Source organism: Ursus americanus, chromosome 29, assembly GCF_024610735.1.
Source record: "Ursus americanus isolate L20-20 chromosome 29, mUrsAme1.1.p, whole genome shotgun sequence".
Taxonomy (NCBI): Eukaryota; Metazoa; Chordata; class Mammalia; order Carnivora; family Ursidae; genus Ursus; species Ursus americanus.
In genome coordinates this window covers 10832948-10853580 of record NC_142155.1, presented here as the reverse complement: position 1 = coordinate 10853580, position 20633 = coordinate 10832948, and the positions used below count along the sequence as shown (strand labels likewise).

The window sequence follows — 20633 nt, the reverse complement described above, 5'->3', positions numbered from 1 at the left end:
GGTAAGAGCAAATATTTCAAATGGTTTAGATTCCTGGATAGTTATGCAACTTCGTGATGAACTTATAAGATAATGTTATTCATACGGTTTCTGGATACAGTTACCTACTTGCTTGTTTTTAGGATTTGTGCCAGGATGATTAGATTAGATTGTTTGACTGGATGCATGGTTTGTTTTGTTTTGTTTTCTGTAATTTGGTTTTACTACTCTTTGCACCGTAGAAGCAATATGTGCTCTTTTAAAGGCAAACACATCCTCTGAAAAGACATTTTTACTTAATTTTTGAAAAAGTGTTTTTAAGTTTCTTCTAAAAATTAGGAATGCTAGCCTATTTGCTACATGGAATCTGATTACATTAAAGTATACTTAGAAGAAAAGAAGAGGAGTGATTACAACACAGATTTTGAGATAAAGTAGCCAAAAAAAGTAGCCTTACAATTTAGGTAACTAATGGTTTGTGATAATTGAGCAAAGACTTCTAAGAAATTTTTCTGGTTATATTCCAAAGTTGTATTCCAGCATAGCCCTTATGGAGAGTGAAGCTGAAAGCAGCATAACTGTTGGCATAAAAATGTTGTATGGTTTTCTGAAAGCAACCAAGTGATTTTTTTGTGCTCAACTGGGTATCTTTTAAAGAAGTATTTAAAAATTATTTGTAAACTAACACTTGGTGTGCCAGCTATATTTTATGTGTTCTATTATTATATCTGCTACTCAAAACTCTGATGATACTCCCCTTCGGGAATATCTAGATAGGCCATTATTTTTCAGTGAATAGTGTACAAATAAGGAGGTAGATATAAAGCTTTGTGAAATGCCTAAGAATTATAATCTCCAAAGAACAATTTCACTTTGAAATATTTTAATATAATTAATTTGAGAAGGAAGAAAGGATTAATTAAATTAGGGTAATTTTTTCCTTGTGGAAAATGTGAATATTTTCACAATGAAAAGAAAATTCCTACTACCTAGTAAAAACTGGAATTCCGTTTTTCATGAATTATGTGAAATTTCAAATTATCTGAAATGCTGTCATTTTTGAAATGATAAAAATGTTTGTTATGAATATTAAGGATCCTTTTTAATACACTTGCAATAAAAAGTCATAATGGATTAAAATCAGAATGTTTTAGGAAAAATCGGTGCTCAAATATTTTGCAGTTCTTAAAAGGCAAGAAAAAATGACACACAATATATTTCTCAATGCCAAACATTAATTTCCCAGTGTTTCTGTTTTTATTTTAAATCTTTAAATTGTTGTATTCATTCTTTCTTTAATTAATTTTAGTACCACATTTGAGACTTCCTTATGGTTTGTCATTGCAATTTGCCATGTCACATTATATGTTGTACATTTTTATTATTCATGCCACTGTGCTGATTCACATTTCCATGTCTAACTATAAATTTGCTGATTTCTTTCTTTTGTTTCCATCATTATGTGCATTTAATTCATTGAAGAACAAGAAAAATATAACTCTTCCACAAAAGGTAAATATTAATGTAACTTTTTAACCATTTAATATTATTCCTTTTCTTTAATAATATGTGAGTTATATAACTGTACTTATTGAAATAATGAGCAAAATTCTTTAACATAAAGGTAGTTTTCTCCCTTCAGTGATTTCGTCAGGCATTTGGTGTTAAGTATTTTCTATTATTCACATTGAAGAGGAAAAGATTAAAATTAAGGGTGCTTTTGTCTCAAAATTGATCTACAATGACAATTCCTTTTGAAAAATAATATATTTCTTGTATGTTTTTGTTTGTTTGTTTGCATTCCCCGCTCTCGTGTGGAGGGTTTGATTCTGACTTTCTGTTCAGCTGCAAAGGAAGAGAAAATCCCTGGATTTTCCCTTTTGATAGCAGTAACATTATAGAATGTTTGGCCCACACTGCCCTCATGCATCTGGGAAACAGCTGTCTAAATGTCACTTCTCTAGGCCTCAGTATTGTTACAACACCCACCAGTTCTGTCTTCCTGAGCGACAGAAGGAAAACCACTCAGCCTGCTATGCTGGCACATTGGTGACCTCCTGCCTTATTATCTTTTGGATCTCAGTTGATTTTTGTACTTTGGACTTGAGTGTCAAGTAGACACATACCTCGTCCTGCCTGTACCATTTTCTATTCAGTCTTACTGTTGGCCTGATAACTAAATATTTGAACATGAGTTTTTAGCTTAATGAAATATTATTAATAATAATTAAAAATTAAATAATGCTGTATAGTGTAATAAAAGTACATTTACTCAGTATTTGTGGATTAATGATTGAATTAATTTGTTGGACATAGTAATCCTAAAAATTAGTCCTGAGAGTAGCATCATCCCTTTTTTATGAATGATTAAACTCCTATTCAGAGAGATTAAGACATTTACCCGTTTACACTGCTGATGAATGGTAGAATAAGCCCAGGTAGCTCACTTTTTGACCTCCTCCCACTATACTTTAGTATATCCTGTTTTAAGAGGCACAAATCCCAAATATATTATCTCTAAGTCCTAGTATATTAAGATTTGTGTTATATATCTCAGTATTACAGAGTGAAAATGGGAGGTAATATTCAATAATTTATTTATTTGAATCTATAAAAATAAATTTATATTCTGGTAATGCCTATTCTGGTACAGTGTCTGACATACTAGGCAATAAGTAGATATTAATAAAAAAATGTTATTCTGTAAGATCAAGATGTCTTGTCCTTAGATTTTGCATTGATTGCTGGCCATCCTGCATTTTTAATTCAGGTATCGGAAGCACAACTTTAGATCAAGTGGTTCAAAAAATGGCCAATGCATTTGTACTTAGATTCAGAAGAATTTAGTTGGATTTGCATGATAAATTCTAGTATGATAAAAACATTAAAATGTTATATTAGAAATGGGTCATGACCTAATTAGTTTAGCCAAAAGAAAGAAAAATGTGATAATTGTTCATCTAGAGAGATCTTACATACATATTATTACTAGACAAAAGCTATAATTAGCTAATCAAAATGAGACAAAATTCGTAAGTTGTGCAACCTGAAGTCTCTATGAAGTATGCACATTCACAGCCTCATTGCAGAGCATGATGGATTGTTACATTTCTACATGGTCATTGTGTTCTGGCTGAGATGTGTCGTCACTCTGCCAAGTCTTCGTTGCACGTAGGACATGGTTATGCTTCACAGAATGGACCACATGACTGAAAACAACCAAAGAGGCACATCCCAAAATCCATGCAAGCCAGGCAGGGAGCAAGCAGAGGATGCTGTATCTCTCTCCTGGGATTTAAGGGAGTATTGCTTAATCACAAGAAGTTCGAGAAGCCCAGAAAGGACAGAAGCAAATTCAAGAAATTTCTTTAAAGTCGAATTTTAGGTTCACATACCCCATAAGAAAGAAACGGTTTTATTTTGCATAGAAACCCTGCTGCTATGAACTGATCTTTTCTGGGATGGATTGTATTGGAGAATTAAGTTATCTTGAGTCCTCCCTGGGTAGATGAAGACTGGGACAAGCCATGCCCAGCTGACAGTATAAGCCAAGGGGCTCCTTGTGAGAGCTTGTTTTGATGAATTGTAGACAAACTTGTGAGACAACTAATGGTCCGAGATTGTGGAGGACTGAGAGGTTTCCCGAGATGCAAGATTTTCAGTGCTAGAACTGGGACAGTTCCAGGCAAAGTGGGATGATTGGTCACCTAACTGCAGGGGACCAGTATATAATTTTCCAGCATATGTTCGTAAAGCATATGTTCATAAACCACATAAACAGAGATGTTAAATACTATTAACGTTCTTACCTTAGATAGAATTTATTGAGCATTTATTCTATGTCAGACTTGACTAAGAGGGCTATATATTTATCTCACATTCTTACAACAATCTGAGAGGTAACTATTCATATCTTCATTTCCAATGGAGAAAGCTAAGGCTTTGGGAAGATTAAAAACTTGGCCCTTTATCAGTCATTTATTTGGTAAGTGGTAGAACAAGGAATTAGATTCGAGCCTCACTCCAGAGACCTTGTTCTTCACCACTTTGCTCTACATTCAGACAGCACTTCCTGAGTGCCTACTGTGCGTTCAGTGCCACATGATTATGGTAACCACGCATGTGCAGCTATAAGGAAGGGATTATTACCTGTTCCATAGACAGTCGGGGGGTTAAGCGGAGTGCCTAAGGTGACAAAGCTGCTGCACAACAGAACCAGATTTTGAGTCCGCAGCCCATGTTCTGTCCAGGGTTGCGTGTTTCTGTGACATCTCCCACGTACAACACCTCGGAGGGGCTCACGTAGGGGTCCCACCTCCCCCTGATGACCCAGGTTTTTACCACTCAACTAGATCTTCTAATACCTGGCTTGTCAAATTACCATGTAATTTGAGAAAATAAAAGCAGTGTATGAATAAAGATAACACATTCTCGGGGTTGAAAAGTTAACTGAGGAACTATACATGCTCATACTACGTTATATATCTCTTACCTCCCTCTTTTATGTTGAAAGCTGAGAGACCATAACATTTTAGGCTTCACAAACTGCTTTATAGGCATATTTTAAATTATTCATTCTAAAAATAAGCCAATCTTTCCCTCTCTGCTACATTTCTTGGACAGTTTTAAAGAGCCCATGAATGTAGTTTGGGGGCATCGAAATAATGATATAAGAAGATCAAAACAGAACCAGAAATTAAATGACTTCAAGGTGAGAAAAAATGTTACTATCATAATAAATTTCTGATTTATATGCCTTTGGATACTATTTCTTAAGTGCGTTAACTTTTTGGGTTTTGGAAGCAATTTTGAATCCTAGCAAAACACATCACATTCTCTTTTATACAAATATGAATTTTCTTTATTATAAAAAATGTGTAACTTACACACCTGGAGAATGAAAAGCAATTAGAGTTCAAGTTATTCAGTGATTTGAACAGGAGCAAAGAGTTGCTTTTTTGTTTTCCTGTTTCACTAATAAAATCTATAATAATGATTGCAACCAGGTGATAGGGGCTATGTAAGGATTGTCTCTAGCCACCTCTATTTTAAAGTATAAGGTTTCTATAAAAATGCTCAAATCAATTACTTGTACTTTCCTTCCTTAAATGTTGACAAGAACAGTCGGAAACTAAGTTATGCAAAATGTATTTTTTTATGGAACTATTAAGCATTAACCTTAATTAGGTGCAATTCATATAAAAAAGTGAAAAACATGATTTTAATAATTTCCTGTTACCTAAATTATTATATAGATGATACTTACACATTTACTTGAACAGTATACTGTGTTTGTGAAACACGTTATAGGAAAAAATCGTGTAACTTAGATCTTTGCTAAAGCAAGTAAACTAATTTGGGTATTCTTCAGAACCAGCATTATTTGAACTGTCACCAAGTAGAAAAGGATTTCGGTTTTATTTACCTTTTTATCAGATTCATATTTAGTAGGTGCACATTAGGCCAGGTGATTCATTGCCTGTTACTGTATCATGCTGTGATTTCGAAGGTTTTAAGTTTCTTTATCTTCCAGGGCTTTGCTTTTCTTGAACGCTTATGAATATTTATGAATAGCTCCATCAGTAAACGTGTCGAATTTATACACTTCTTTTTTTTTTTTGCCACAAATCCATAAATATAGTTGTCATTCTAGCCTTCTCTTTAAACTTGAGACATAGCGAGTGAAACAGTTCATGTAAAACAGTTCAGAACTTGTGGCTTTAACCCTGTTTTCCCATTCTGCTGATTCATATGTGGTTTCTTTATAATAGTCTATAGTCTATAGACTCTAAAAACTTCAAAGTATTTAACATTTATATCATCCAAGGCTCAACTTGCAAGATACACCTCACTGAGGGAGAACACCGTTACCCCTTTCTTCCCAGAATTTGTGGAGAAAGTGTAGAAGAAATGATAAAAGGCAGACTGATGTCTAGCCATGCATAAGCTCTTTGATTTTTCCCCCTTTAATAGCATATATTCCCCTGAAATATTATATTTTTTAACAAATTTTAAAATTGACAAACAATAGCATATATTTCCCTTAAATATTGTATTTTTTAACAAATTTTAAAATTGACAAACAATTTTAAAATTTGTAAAAGGAAAAAGAAAAGAGACTGCCAAAAAAATTGACACTGAATTTAGCAGTTATGCCACATCAGACTTTTCAAGATTAGATACTATTGCCATCAGTGTAATTGGCATAATGAGAACTATGGATAAATATATTGGAGATCACTGGGAATAAACAACATGACCCCTCATGGAATGATTTTATTTTACCCCCAGAGAAGCCTTACTTACACGGGCTGCTTTTCACAATGACTGTATTCTCAGAAGTGTCTCATAAGGAAAACAGCGATCCCTCTCAGAATAAAATACATTTTAAAAAGCTACTTATGCTTGTGAAACACAAAGAGGCAAGGTAAAATGACAGATTCTTTCATCAAGAGCCTGACTTTCTTATCTGTCAAGTACCTGACTAGTATTTTCAGTGTTACTCCGGCACTTGGCAATTTTGACACTGAAAGTGATGTGCGGGGTTGGTAATCCTGAGTTTTGTTTTAGACAGTTCAGTGAAAATTAGCGTGCTAACACAAGAGATGGTTTTGTGGCTTTGGCTGCAGTGAGATTTGAGTGTTATATGTACAAATTACCTATTCCGCTTATGTCAATGTTCCATTTCAATGATCTATACCGAAACACAAATTATTTTCTTTAAAAGCCTTTAAAGGCAATGTGGTGTTTTCATTTAACATGTTATTTACCTGTGTTTAATGCTTCTCATGCTGGATAGATGTTATCTGTTATTTTTATTGTTCATACTATGATAGCACAATCCTTAATGTCTGTGAGAATCAGAACAAGAGCAAAAGGAAAACAATTTGACACATTTCTGTCCTTGCAAATTGAAATGCATTTTATTCTGGGAAAATGACCCAGAATTTGGGCATTTCTGTGTAGTGAGAATACTCTAAACATTTAATCTCCGTATAGATATACTGTATATGTGTGTGGAAGGAAGAGGACGTCTAAGTATTATATCAAAGTTGCTTACTACACTTGCATGACTCCAAAAATAGGATGAACATGCAAGGAATGCATTTTTTAATTGGAAAAAACACACAATAATAATAATGTAAAATGCACCGGTGATATTTTCCCCCTTAGCATCTATAGTTTTAGCAAGTTGACAAATTTTGAAATACTAGAAATTAGGTAAGCAAGAGAGAAAGACATTTAGTTTTCTGTTTTTTGAAAATGTGGAGAAAATACGAATACCCTGTTGAAATAATACAAAATCATGAACCACAACAGCTGGAAGTTACAATGAGCAATCTTATCACTTTACAAATAAAAACTCCATAATGAAGAGATCTATCAGGAATTGATCAAGGCTACACTGATGAACTGGCGAATGGTAATGGGTCCAAGATTATAATCTGTGCCTAGTCATTCCCCATCTTGGGATCTTACTGTTTTGCCACATTGCTTCCAGATGTATGGGGAATGTTTACACACCTTAACAATTTGTGTCATTCCAAAGCGTAAAAAACTGTTAGTAAAGACTAGTATTTCATTTTTGAATTTTCAGATATCAACACATCTTTCTACTCACGCTGTGTAGAGTTTACAAATTCAATAAGCTAGTTTTTTTTTCTGTTTTTTATTACTATAAGTGTTCATGTTTCATATGATATTGTTTCTTATATTTGAGTTCCCACTATCAGTGATTTTTTTAAAATGCTTCCGAGAAGTGAATTTTTTTAATACTGTCGAAAACTGAGGCATCATAGGTGTTTCATTTATATATTTCATTCTATCTGACAAATTCCAAATATGTGGTCTTATATCATTTCTCTTCTGAGACATATATTGGAGCAAAGATGGAACTCCATTATCACTGAACTATCATTGTACTACTAAAAGGCAAGGAAGCAGAGGCATTAGTTTTTCTATTCACAAAGTGTGATAGGACTTTGTAGTTGACTTGACAGCTTAGTTATCCTGTCCAGACATTATCCTCTCACCATTGACAGATGTACTAACTAACCTTGTTACAAACTAAAATACTCATAATGTTTTTACTTTAATATATTTAGTAATATAGACATTTTTATTATTCCTATTCTCTTTTACATTTATGTTTCACCTAGAATACTCCAAAGTATTGGAAGGTTTAACAATACCTTGTATGGATTTTCTTTTTTGCCTGTAAACTCAAACATTTGAAATTCCAAATTCATGTTATTTGTAGGTGCATAGGAAGAAATGAAGATCTAAGGATTTGCGGATCAGAGCAAATTTATCTTTCTATAATTGTAAATTCATGAATAATATTTTAAATATATTTAAGAATGGGTAATGCTTAAATTATAATTATCTTAAATTATACATACTATAATATTTAAAATATTTTTAAGCAAATAACAAATGTCTGTAAGTCAAAGGAATTTCCCAGAAAAAATTGTGATACTGTAGAAATTTTTCAGTGAGGGTTAGGGAAGATTTATTAAAGATACTTAAGCTTTTTATTTTTTATTATTTTTTAAGTCAAGTCCTCTTTAATAAGATCTTATGAAAGGGATAGATCTAGAAGAAATACATGTAAGCACAAAAACAGTATTTGCAAATGATTTTAGCTTCTTTGTAGTTTCATCAAAGGTCATCTATACTGTTAGAGTAAGAATTCATAGCAAAGTATGGGACATGAGAAGAGAAGCAATTATTTTAGTCTGTCTTAAATAATATCTAATACTTTCCATTAGAAAATTATAATAAATGATAGACTTTTAAAATGGTATTTACTTTTCTCACCTTTTCGTATTCCAGAGTCCTTGAGTTTAGAAGAAATGCTTTCCTATGTATGGTGTTAAATTAACCCATAAAATTCTAGTTTTATTCTTTCTTTATTATAATATTGAGTTAATATTTGACATGTACAAAAATGTCAGAGTTTAAAAATAATAGTGTAAATCAAGTGAATCTAAAGAACATAGATAAAATTCAATAAGTATTTTTTAGCTAAGTTACTATCTGCTTTTTAAAAAGCATAGTTTCTTAACATCAGACACAGCACTCAGCTTGTCGAAAGATAGTGAAAAATTCCAACTTAAAGAACTTTTGTATAAAATTAGTGTTAATTGCATCTTGGAAAGAAGAATTGTTTATTCGTATCACTCTATCTGCAATATAGCTAAGCTCGGTCTTAGCAAACACCCTTCTCTTTTGACTATGTTGTATCTAAGCTCTATGTCCATTAAAAGACTAAATGCAATTACATGATAATTAAATTTATTGTAGAAAATGAGAGGGTTTTTGTTTTTAATTCTCTAGCATGTGGCAGTTTTGAAATTAACAAAAAAAATTAAAACCCAGAAGTCCCCCAGTTTTTAAATTCTTTTTGTAACAGAATAGCAACTGGCATTTTAATGATTTTGTTAGTTTACAATGCTACCAACATTCAGCATGCTCCTAAAATGTGAATTTAGTGTGAGGATTTGTGGGAGAATTGGAAAATATTTCATATTTTAGTTTTGCTATTGGCATTAAAAGTGTCAACGCAAAAATTTTAAAGGATCATTCCTTTCAAAGTAAGATGTTTGAGCTCTCTGGGCTGGTGTTAATTTTACTTATATTGGGATACTCAACAGTTAACCATATTGCAAGGATTCAATTCACTTTTAATCATTACGAAGTATCTATTTTCTATATAGATCATGTACATTAATAATCATGACCTCTGGTTCAAATTTGTGATATTTTATTTTAATTCATGTATTTGTTTTTCTATTTAGAGAGACACACCAATAATTCAGAAATAATGTCATTTCATTTGACAATAGATGGTTTAAAAGTAAAATGCAAATAAGCAAACTCTAAAAAAGTTAAAGAACTCTCCAAATTCACCCTGAAGCTTCATCATTGATGTTTATGAGAAGAAAACTTCTACTGAAACATGATCGCTTGTATGAATATTTATTTCAGAATACACACTAATGTACATACCATAAGGAAATAATGAGAACTACTAAAAAATGTGAATTTTATGTAATTGTCTGATCTTTTGATATGAGTAAGTCGATGATAGAGCATTTTGCTCTGTTCTTGGCATCTGAGAGCAAGCAATGAGGATAGCATGGCAACTACATTTTTGCTGGCTAGTCAAGGGGTTCTACTCACAATTTTGAGTCAAAATTTGGGGATTTTCTTTCTTTGATGGATTAAAATATGTCAACTTTCATTCCTTTAAGAAGAAAGATAGTGTATTAATATTTTTGGAAGGTCAAAATGAAGTAATTTAAAACCATTTTTGGATTCGTTTTAGTTAGGCTACCACTGTCTCCTTATGATTTAGTTTTGAGTTTTCCGAATAAAGATTTAAATACAACCATGTCAGAAACTAAGTAACCCTATTTAGGAAAATGAGACGTCCTGGCAAGGTAAAATCATCAGAACTGTTTCAGATTGCTTCAGGCCAGTAGCTCTTGGGAAATTATCTTTTCAGTGTCAAGTAACTTTCTTCCTTAAGAATTTCACGATACTAAAAGTGAAGGTTACAAAGCTATGGGCCAATCAATGTGAAACATTTCTTAAAATTAATATCATCTGGTGAGAATATTAAGCTAATGCCATTTAAGTTTGCCTTTATCACAAGTAGAGATGGCTCTGAGTTACTTTAAGCTCTGAGTGTAGAGTACAACTGATTACATACAGTTCATTTGATTTCCTCAAAGCTCAAAGCAAATGACGGAGCAAGTATCCAGAGGTACCCATTCCAAAGGCAGAAGGGAGAGAACAGATATTTGTACATTTTCTCGTATGGCACATGGCTTTTAGTAAATACAGCTCATCTTTCTCAATAATTTTGTCTCAATTTCTAATTAATCTCAAGTAGCCTTTTACTTTATAGTACTCATTACGACTCCTGTTTTGTCAAGTATTTAATAAATTTCTACTACTTTTCTCAAGATCTCCATTGTATCATCTTTTAATCATAATAGTCATCATTTACTGTCTCTGAAGTCAACATTTTCAAAGCAAGTGTGCATCAATGCTTAATTCACGGAACTGTGGTGTCAGGGATGGATGCTGTCTACTTAGTTTACTGAATTTAAACAAAGCTAAACACCTAATAATTTTATGCTAAAAGTATAATTAAAACATTTACCCACACATTTCAAACTGTGTATTTATCTCTCGTGCTATTAGTCTGTACTTGAACACACAATAAAAGCTACATATTTACTTAATTTTTGTAATCGGTGTCAGTGTCCAAGGATGATAGGCCTTTAATCATTGCAATGGAAATATTTGCCAGCAAGTGTCTTTAAAAACTCCTCCTAAGAGGTGAAATCAGTAGCCAAGTCAGTCACATATATCGACATCTATATCATCCTTATACGTCATTAGTCCCTCTTGGCAGAAGCCCCAATACTTTAATCACACAAAGAAGTTTTTTTCCCCATAAATATGTGTTTATACACAACTTAAAAATAAATCTTAGCACTGGTTGCAGAGGTTGAATAGTCTGAGAAATTGTCAAAAGATTGTAAAAAGTAAACATAGGTCTTACACAACACAGGTGGAAGTTTTGAAGAGTTTATTCTGCACACAACTGTGCCCTTTTCTCCCCTTCATCTGTAAAAGGTATAAATTAATGGCATGTTCTTGAAGCTTAGCTGTTTATGATGGATTCTGACTTAAAATAACTTGTATTTTAATTTGATTATTGTAATTTTCCCATCTAAACAGTCACACTTGCTACTTAGGAGATTAAGAAAGATTTCAATGTAATGCATTTCTTTATATATTATAAATTGAAGAACCAAAAAATTTTTATCGTATTTTCAAAGCATGAAAATTTCATATATGCGATCAGACATAGCCACCAGAAATAGAAAACTAATTTTTTCTCTTAGGCCATTTTTAAGACTGGCAACTATTCATGAAACACTGCTAGTAGAAATTAATGATTTAATAAGAATGCCTCAGAAAAGCAGGTGCTTATCAGTTAAAACCGTTTTCCGGTGACTGCTGTTAGCTGAGGATGTTAAGTGGGTGTGTGCATGCATGTTAAGCATGTGCATATATGTGTGATGTGTTCAGTATGCATATTTGTTTTCTCTATATATGTACATGCAACAACCAGTTGATTAAATGGAAGGCGTATTTTCATGATTAAATCTGATTTCTCGTGGTCATTTATGAATGGAATTGAAAATGTTTCATATCAGGTGAAGAAATAGGGTACTTATATTTTGTTACTAACATTTGTGTTCCCCATTTTGTGTGAGTTGAGTCATGTTCATCTTTAGATTAACAGGTGCTAGCATTGTATATTCTGCATTTTGTTTATTAGTCATGTATTATTTCTAAATTTCATTTAATTGAAATCATATCAAAAGAATTGAAATCTTAAACCCAGTTCCAGAAGGTGCTTCGCCTGTGTTAATAGGCTTCCATTGTGTGTTTTTGCAGCAAGCTTAGTAGTGGAGGAGCGAACAAGACAGATGAAAATGAAAGTGCATCGATTTAAGCAGACAACAGGGTCTGGTTCTAGTCAAGAACTTGATCGCGAGCAATATTCCAAGGTAAAACTAGTAGTATCCAACCAATAGTTTCCCTTATAAAAATGTATAGTGTGTATAGCAGGTAGGACTAGCAAGCACCAAGTTATGTTAGAGAAGTTATCATTCACCTGATGGTCTTGCATCAGAATCTCTGTCCTCTTGATATTTTCACAAGATTTATAACTATGTTAAAATATTAATTAACTGGGATTTAATGGGTTTTTTTCCTAAAAAGAGAATGTAAATACTTGATATTAAAGTCACGTAATGATGTATTGCCAATAATCAAATTCCCATAAATAAGCAAGATATATGAAGCTATTTTATGGCTTGAATCTCATATAAGATTGCATTTAAAATATTAAGATACAGATTTATAGTCTTAAATACTATTTTAGGTTGATAATGACTATTGAGATTTATTAGTGAATGATGTAAGTTACACAATATGAGATTTCTTCTTGATCTGTCTTTAGTAAGAAAAGTAAATGATTTCAAATTCTTAGAAACTGAAATCCACACTTTCAAGTGGCAATAAGACATTTAATTTATATTTCAGTATTATTTTGTAAGGATGCACTAGGAGTTTATAAACTGCTAACTAGCATCTAATAATTTTAATTAAAATATGCATAAAATTTGTTTAACGTCATGAAGCAATTTTAAATATATGGTTTATTTTAAATATGTATTTTTATTTATATATTATATAAGCATATATATTTATTTAAATATATATATATATATATATATAAATACTCAAAAGTGGCAGCAGCCATTACAGAATAATCTGTGTTATAATTTGATGTCAAGAAGCCCTTTTGGAAGTAATGACCTTTTAGAAATTCAAAATTAAATAAAAACTATACAAATTCAATATTGTGACCTTGAAATGTGAATGTTAGAAAAACCTACTTATTTGTAAATATTAGAGGTTGATCTTTACATAGCCAGATATTCAGAGACTAACACAAAACAATAGAGGTAGTCACAAAATATGACTTGTCACCAGACTCAAAAAGAGTTCTATGTATTGGATGCATTTTACCACTTTACATCTTAGCTGCAGGAGGGTTTCCAACTGAGACAATGCCTACGGTCACTGATTCAGTGAGGCTGAGTATCCTAGGACTCTCAAACAGCACTCTACACAGTAAAATCATGTAAAACAAAACACAAAAAAAGCCAGTGAGCAGACTATCTTGATGTGCCATAGGGTTGCTGACTCCAGCTCCACAAGTCTTCTCTGTGGCTCATTCTTAATTATTATCACTTAGCTTGTCTGTCTTCTTTATGAATATCATCATCATTTTTGTTTTCTTTCACAACAAACGCAGTAGCAATTAGAAGGCAGGATGATTTAAGTTTTCTTCCTCCACATTTGGATGCAGTTATTTAGAAAAGTTCTTTAAACTGGGAATGCTTCACTAAAGCTGGAAATCCCTTACTAATTGCTTAGCTTTTTGTGAAAGGGTAAGGTCAAATAGAACAGCAAGTCAACGTTAGGGCCAGTATAGGAAACAAGAAAGAGGTAAACAATCAGGGTAATCAGGGTACAACCGAAAGCCTTTCTGGATCATTCTGAAGTAGGAGTCTAATCATCAATCAGTTGATCAAAACAATTTACAAAATGAAGTGCCTTAGAAGTCTAAACAACCACTAGGGGCGCCTGAGTGTTGCAGTCAGTTAAGCCTTGTACTTTGGTTTCCGCTCAGGTCATGATCTCGGGGTCGTGAGATCAAGCCCCACATCAGGCTCCACACTCAGCACCGACTGTACTTAAGATTCCCCCTCGCCCTCTGCCCCTCCTGCTCATGCTCTCTCTCTAAAATAAATAAATAAATCTTAAAAAAAAAAAAGAAGTCTAAACAAGCACTAATACTTAATATTCATAATAAATTTAAAGTAGGTTTATCTCAGTTGGGAGATTCCATATTCTCTGACCCACAGAAATTTAAAACTGAAAAATACCTGAAATTAATCTTCTATTCCAGCTCTCATATTTACCAAATTTATGAAAACTGAGGCCTACCCAGAATTAGTAAAGCCTTTCTGTGGTGTGATGAGCCCTAAAACTGCTTATGTGAAATTCAGGTACTGCTGTGTTCTGCTTCTTACATCATCGGAATGTACACATCATTCCAGTTTGATTCAAAGGTTCTATGACTTAATTGGCAAGCGGTTAAATTATCATATTCTGTCTTTGCTCCCTCCTTTGCGCCTTTTTCTTTTTCTCCCTCATCCCATTTGACTATTAAAAAACCCATTACTTTCAAATATTACTGTTGCTCTTACTGTATAAATTGATACTACCATGTTACCTAAATAAAATTATGATATATTGTGTCAATAAATGTGAGACCAAGGATATGGTATCTTTAAGAACTTTTAACAGGATAGGAAAAATATATAAGATAAAATAACAAATAATTAGCTTATTTTTAATTTTATATGTCAAGTAAAGATAAATCCTCCACAGTTCTAATAGTCATATTGTGGCCTAATGCTTACAATACAATTTTTAAGAAGTTCCCATTTCATCAGGAAATCATTTAAGTAGTTCTCCATTGGAAGTAGCCACATTTCCAAGAGAAGGCATTTCAGATAAACGTCTCTTATATACTTGAGAAGTTCCTTCTCATTTTTTATCCTTTTTCTCCAACCGTTTTATAATTTACTTTACAAAATCATATAATCAAGAACTAGTATTGTCATAAATTTTATATTCATTAGCTTTTGAACTTTATTCCTTTCTTGATTCTTTTTTAGTGTTTTAATCCATTTGTCACTTTGGATGAACACCTTTGTTGAAATTCTGCCAAATTAGAAATTAGTTAACCATTCTCAAAATATTTAGAACCAAACACCAATAGAACTAGATTTTCTTGAGGGCAAAGAATTATCAGAAAAATGGACTATAATTCTTAAGATGTTTCAGACCTGACACCCTAACTCCCTCTTGAGTAGGGAATTTACACTAACTTTCCTTTTGAAAACACAAGAGACTACTTCAGGATCCCTGAAATGTGATACCATGCTCTTTTTTCAATGATGTTACACAGTGTTGCATTCCTTGATGATGGGGCGAAATTCATAATTGGAGGGTGAGTTTGCATTTAGGCACTCACATTTTAAAGAGGGTTTATGTTTCTGTAACCCAGGAACAGCCATCAAATTGATGTGATGGGTTTTGTAGGTAGCTGCTAAATGTTTATTATTATTTTTAAAAATAGCTGCCCTATAATTAGAGTCTCCCCTCACATCAATGACTGACTTCCCTGCTGTATGATTAGTATAAATTCCTCCTAGTGGTATTATATTTCTCAAAATACAATTAATTTATTTCCATTAAAATGTTTAATTGTTAAATAAGAAATTTAACAAATTTTTTTGCTTGATGAAAAGTCAAAGTGATTATTTAAACTCATAACAGATTTTGAAAATAAGTAAATATAGTAGTAAAAAGTGAATACAAAAGTCTTTCATTTCCTTCAAATAACTAAATGCAAAGAAAACTGTGATCTTGTGTTAAAATGAGGGATTGTTCTTTAGCCCAGCATAGAAAAATTTAATATGATATACAGTCTTTTAAAATCTCTTATTTGCTGAAATAGCAGAAGTCTATATACAAAAATGTTGAGGAAGACATGGCTTATAGAGAAGGAAAATTTCTTTAGTTGGAGAAATAGTTTTGTGTATACTCACATATCCTTATGCTATAGTCTACACTGTTTATTATTGGCATTTGCCAAATAAGGGGAACATTTGTTCTAGGTGTCAACATAGTGGCAGAAAATCTCCTACCTGGGTAAAATTTACTGGATTAGAACCCAATTGTTTCATCCCCTCATGGACAAGCTATCATTTCAGTATGTTTGGGAACATCATGATAATGACATGATATATGTACTTAGCAAAATAATTTCTAAGACAAGTAATATAGGAGTTATATTTGTACCCCACTAACAGTATTAAATTCAGATCCCCCTGTGTGAGGATAGCTGTGTAAAACTATGTTGAGTTTGTACCACATCTACTCTGTAAATAAAAACAGTTCTGATTGAACCGAATCATGTCAGGATCATTCTACAAGATATAACAGAATTTGGTGTTAAAACATTATCACATTACTTTAAAATGCACGTTATGTTAAATCATATTAATGTTAATCATATACGAAGTTGTGTAGGTAGCTCAGTTCTGCACATGTATGAATTTTCTCTTGGATTATAACTTAACATGTGGCTTCCGTAAACAACTTACGCAAATATGAAAAAAATTCTTTAGAAAGAGAGTTTCATTGATAGTCTATAATTTGGAGCTTTTTCATACCTGATGTGAAATTCTTTGCCCAATACATACACATGAGAGGTGAAGAATTAAAACTAGCATGTAAGTACCTCAGGCCTGAACTACTCTTATCTGAGGAATTATGAAGTAAACATGATTCTCTTTTCTAGGATTTTTTTAAAAATATCGCTTTATACTTCTTTTTGTATATACAGATCCAGGGTTTTAGCATCATTTTACCTAGTGTACTTTAGCAAGACACTTATTTATACAAATTTTTATAAATTGTGTTTGGATTATTTTAGCTTCATTAAAACTCATCTGATATGGAGCATCAGAGGACAGATGAGTTTTCCTACAAGTTTAATAAACATTTGGTATTTTCACATCTTAATGCATAAATGTAAAATTAAATTCCTTGTTAAGAAACCTAAATACCCAATGTTTAGTCATATGCTCTTTTATGAATAAGTTATATAATCTTAACTTCTAGTACCAAAAATAAGAGAAGTCACTTAATATATTAGGTATTTTAAAATTATATATAATTAAGTTTAAGTAATTATTTTATAACCTATTTATTATAATGAAAACACATATCTAAAATAATAATATATAAAGCTGCTTGCTGTGTCTCCCACTGCAATGAGTCAAGTAGAAGAGTATATTAACTGCTCTGACAACTTTGCATGTTTAGTCTTCTACCTAATGATTTCTAAAATCTTAGATAATGAATACCAAAGACAAATTTAAAAATATAGTGTATATTTAAATTTTAAATAGGAATCCTTTTTTTTTTTTTTTTTTACATTTGACACTGAGCTGATAGTTTAAATCTGAAAATGTCTAATTAAACTACGGTAGAAAGCTGGAGTCCAGTCTTCGCGTCCATTGCTTTACTCCTCTTTGGCACAGCCCCTCAACTTTAATACCAGCCCTTCTTTGTGAAGAGATACATTTTTTGAAGAAATTCGAAACACTATGATGTCTTAAAACAGGGAAAATGTGTAGGTAAATTGAATAGTTTCAGAAAGAATAAAAAACACAGACAGATAGAAGCAGTCTATACCATGCATAGAGTACAGGTGAACAAAATGGGCAATAATGAAAACCCAGGCAAGAATAGAGAAACCGATACACTGGGGGAAAAAGGACATTTTGAAGTTTCAAGTATATGCCAGTGATTTTTCAATGAATTTTCCACCCCAGCATTTAAAGTTTTTGTTTCATTTATTATTCAGTCTTCATAAACCAGTTTTTACCACTCAAAGGATGTAGGATTTTTGTATTGGAAATCGTGTATTACGTTAGTGTTTGTATTATTTTAGATTCCACACCTACTTTTATGAAGGTACACGTTTTTTGGCGTGGGCTAAGTAGTCGTTAAGCTCACCATGTATGTCTCTTTTCCCACAACCTGATGATGGAGCTCACACTTTCTTGTTTTTAATCTTTAGTATAACATACATAAAGATCAGTACAGAAGCTGTGATAACGTCTCTGCCAAATCATCAGATAGTGATGTCAGTGATGTGTCCGCCATTTCCCGAACCAGCAGTGCCTCACGCCTCAGCAGCACAAGCTTTATGTCAGAGCAGTCTGAGCACCCCAGGGGTAGAATCAGGTGAGTTGGCAATACTGTTTATATAAACTGGGTCCGTATCCATGGTGTAAAAATGCAACTAGCTTTCTTAATGTTCTTGCTGAAATACAGTTTAGGTAAAGCGGCAGACATATTTCCCTAACATCACTGGGACGGGAGTGGGTTGAGCATTTGTTTGCTGTTGTGTAATATCGCGTATAGACCATTCGGTACTATGTAGCTTATAACTGTAGTCATAATTTTAGAGATTGCTCAGAGTCACATTTACAGGAGTTTCTTCTAATGCGATTAAATCCACAGAGCATCATTTAGTCCATTGTTAAAAATGTTTTCCTGTAAAGGGCCAGATAGTAAATATCTCGGGCTATATTGCACAGTCTCTGTTGCATTTACTTTATGATGTCACTGTTGTGTGAAAACTATGCAAACAAGTGAGCATGGCTATATTCCAATAAAATTTTATTCGTAAAAACAGGAAGTAGGGCTCCATTTTGCCCATGGGCTGTAATTCGCTGATCTCTTCTTTACTCCCATAGCAGCTGGCCTGCTTTCAGAGTAGGACTGAGCAGATGTGATACAAAATACACATCCCCAGTTTACATTCCATGAGTTATAAGAAATTTGCATGGAGTTTGTTTCCATCACCAGTTGTCCTCTTGTCTTTTTACAATGCAAATACCCTGCTGAAAGGGAAAAGGCCACAGGAATCCAAGTGCCATCTTACCTAAAGCAGACTCAATATGGACAAGGCATATTTTATATTTGTTCTTAACTAGTTCCCAGAAAGATCAGAAATAGAAGTTTCATTGAAGGAATTTGGAGCTTGATGAGAAGCCCAGGAAATATAAATGTTCAGAATAGGAGCAATTACCTTTCTGATACTCTGAAAATCTATTATCGTACATTCTGATGATGTACAATAAAATATCTTTGAGCATTCCTTCTTCCTGGATTTACCTGTTGAAACAAATTGAGAGTAATCATCTTACTGTTAGTTAACAGTGTCATATTCTGATACTCTACATGAGTAATTCAACTGATAATGATGTTTAATAGAACATGCTTATCTCTATTTCTGATGTTCTTAGCATCTGGTCCTAATGGAATATGACGTTCGCTAAAATTTAAGATCCAATTAGAAGAGCTGAAGGACATAATCACATTGAGCTGCCTAAGATCAAGGGGTAAAAATCATTCTAATAGATTCCTTTTTATTGAAATATTAATAAGATACTATGTTTCAAAACCTAATCAATTTAGCAAGAGTATTAATAAATAGGACTTAAACAAGGACTTTTTCACTTTTAATCACTAAAAACAACTTACTAAACAATTATAAAACCATAAATCTTGAGGTAATTTTTATTTATATTCACAGTAGAGCCAAATACCTTGAGTCCCTTGCTATAAAATATTACTGGTGAATAGAATTCATATTACTAGCCAACTGCAGGAATAATTTGTGGATCCATTTTCATTCTCCTGAAATTTTAAGAATAGTATTCTTCAAAACTTGATCTTTAGGAAAAAATTGGCTATGTGATTTTTGAGGAAGAAAGCAAAGAACAGAAGCTTTCGGCAGTGCGACAAGGGACTATGATTTCATACAAAGGGGTTCAGAAGAAACTACAGGGTACTGTAGTTGGAGCCAGTGTTACTTTGTGGGAAAATGCCAGTTTAACAAATCAACACTAATTATACCATATCATGACAAGAAGCAAATGTTGGAGGATTCTTTGTCTCCTCGATTCATGACTTTTCTTATTTATTGAAGGTGGTGGGGATAGGGGTGGACCAAAAAGGGTACAAATAAATTTCCTAGTGACAGATCAGTTCTTTCTAGACATTTCTGTTTTCAGCTTCTCTTTCGCTTCTCTGCAGTTTAGAACACATAGAAGCTGAGAGGTGGTTTTGTTTTTGTCTTTATGTAAGTGAATTAGGTAAATTTAGGCACTAAAGCTAATGGCTAAACAAACTTCCCTTAAGCTAACGTGAAGAACTACTTTTCTTGTGGTCCCATACTTTCGACCAGTGATTCTCTGTATGTGGTACACATGTGGTTTCTTAGAATACCTAGGAGGAGGAGAGAGGAAAAATGAGATATGGGATATGGGTAACTCTTCCTTCTGACATTCATTCAGTCTAGTTATCTTTTCATATACATTCTTTTCCCTGAATATATCCTC

The 20633-nt window shown here is 32.8% G+C and overlaps 1 protein-coding gene across 14 annotated transcripts in view; it reads left to right on the top strand.

Moving 5' to 3' along the window:
• The window catches only part of RIMS1 (regulating synaptic membrane exocytosis 1), a 393719-nt gene that overhangs the window by 285218 nt on the left and 87868 nt on the right, over positions 1 to 20633 (top strand). For 5 of the 14 annotated variants that reach the window (XM_087856955.1, XM_087856957.1, XM_087856954.1 and 2 more), the window contains 3 exons: positions 1462 to 1491; positions 12463 to 12575; positions 18302 to 18468. The exons of 4 other annotated variants lie outside the window; for them this stretch is intronic. In XM_087856955.1, coding sequence (XP_087713081.1) covers positions 1462 to 1491; positions 12463 to 12575; positions 18302 to 18468 — 310 coding nt within the window. Of the gene's footprint in view, positions 1 to 1461; positions 1492 to 4602; positions 4691 to 12462; positions 12576 to 18301; positions 18469 to 20633 lie in introns of those variants that run through there. 5 more of the 14 variants (XM_045803505.2, XM_045803577.2, XM_045803560.2 and 2 more) reach the window with 2 other exon arrangements.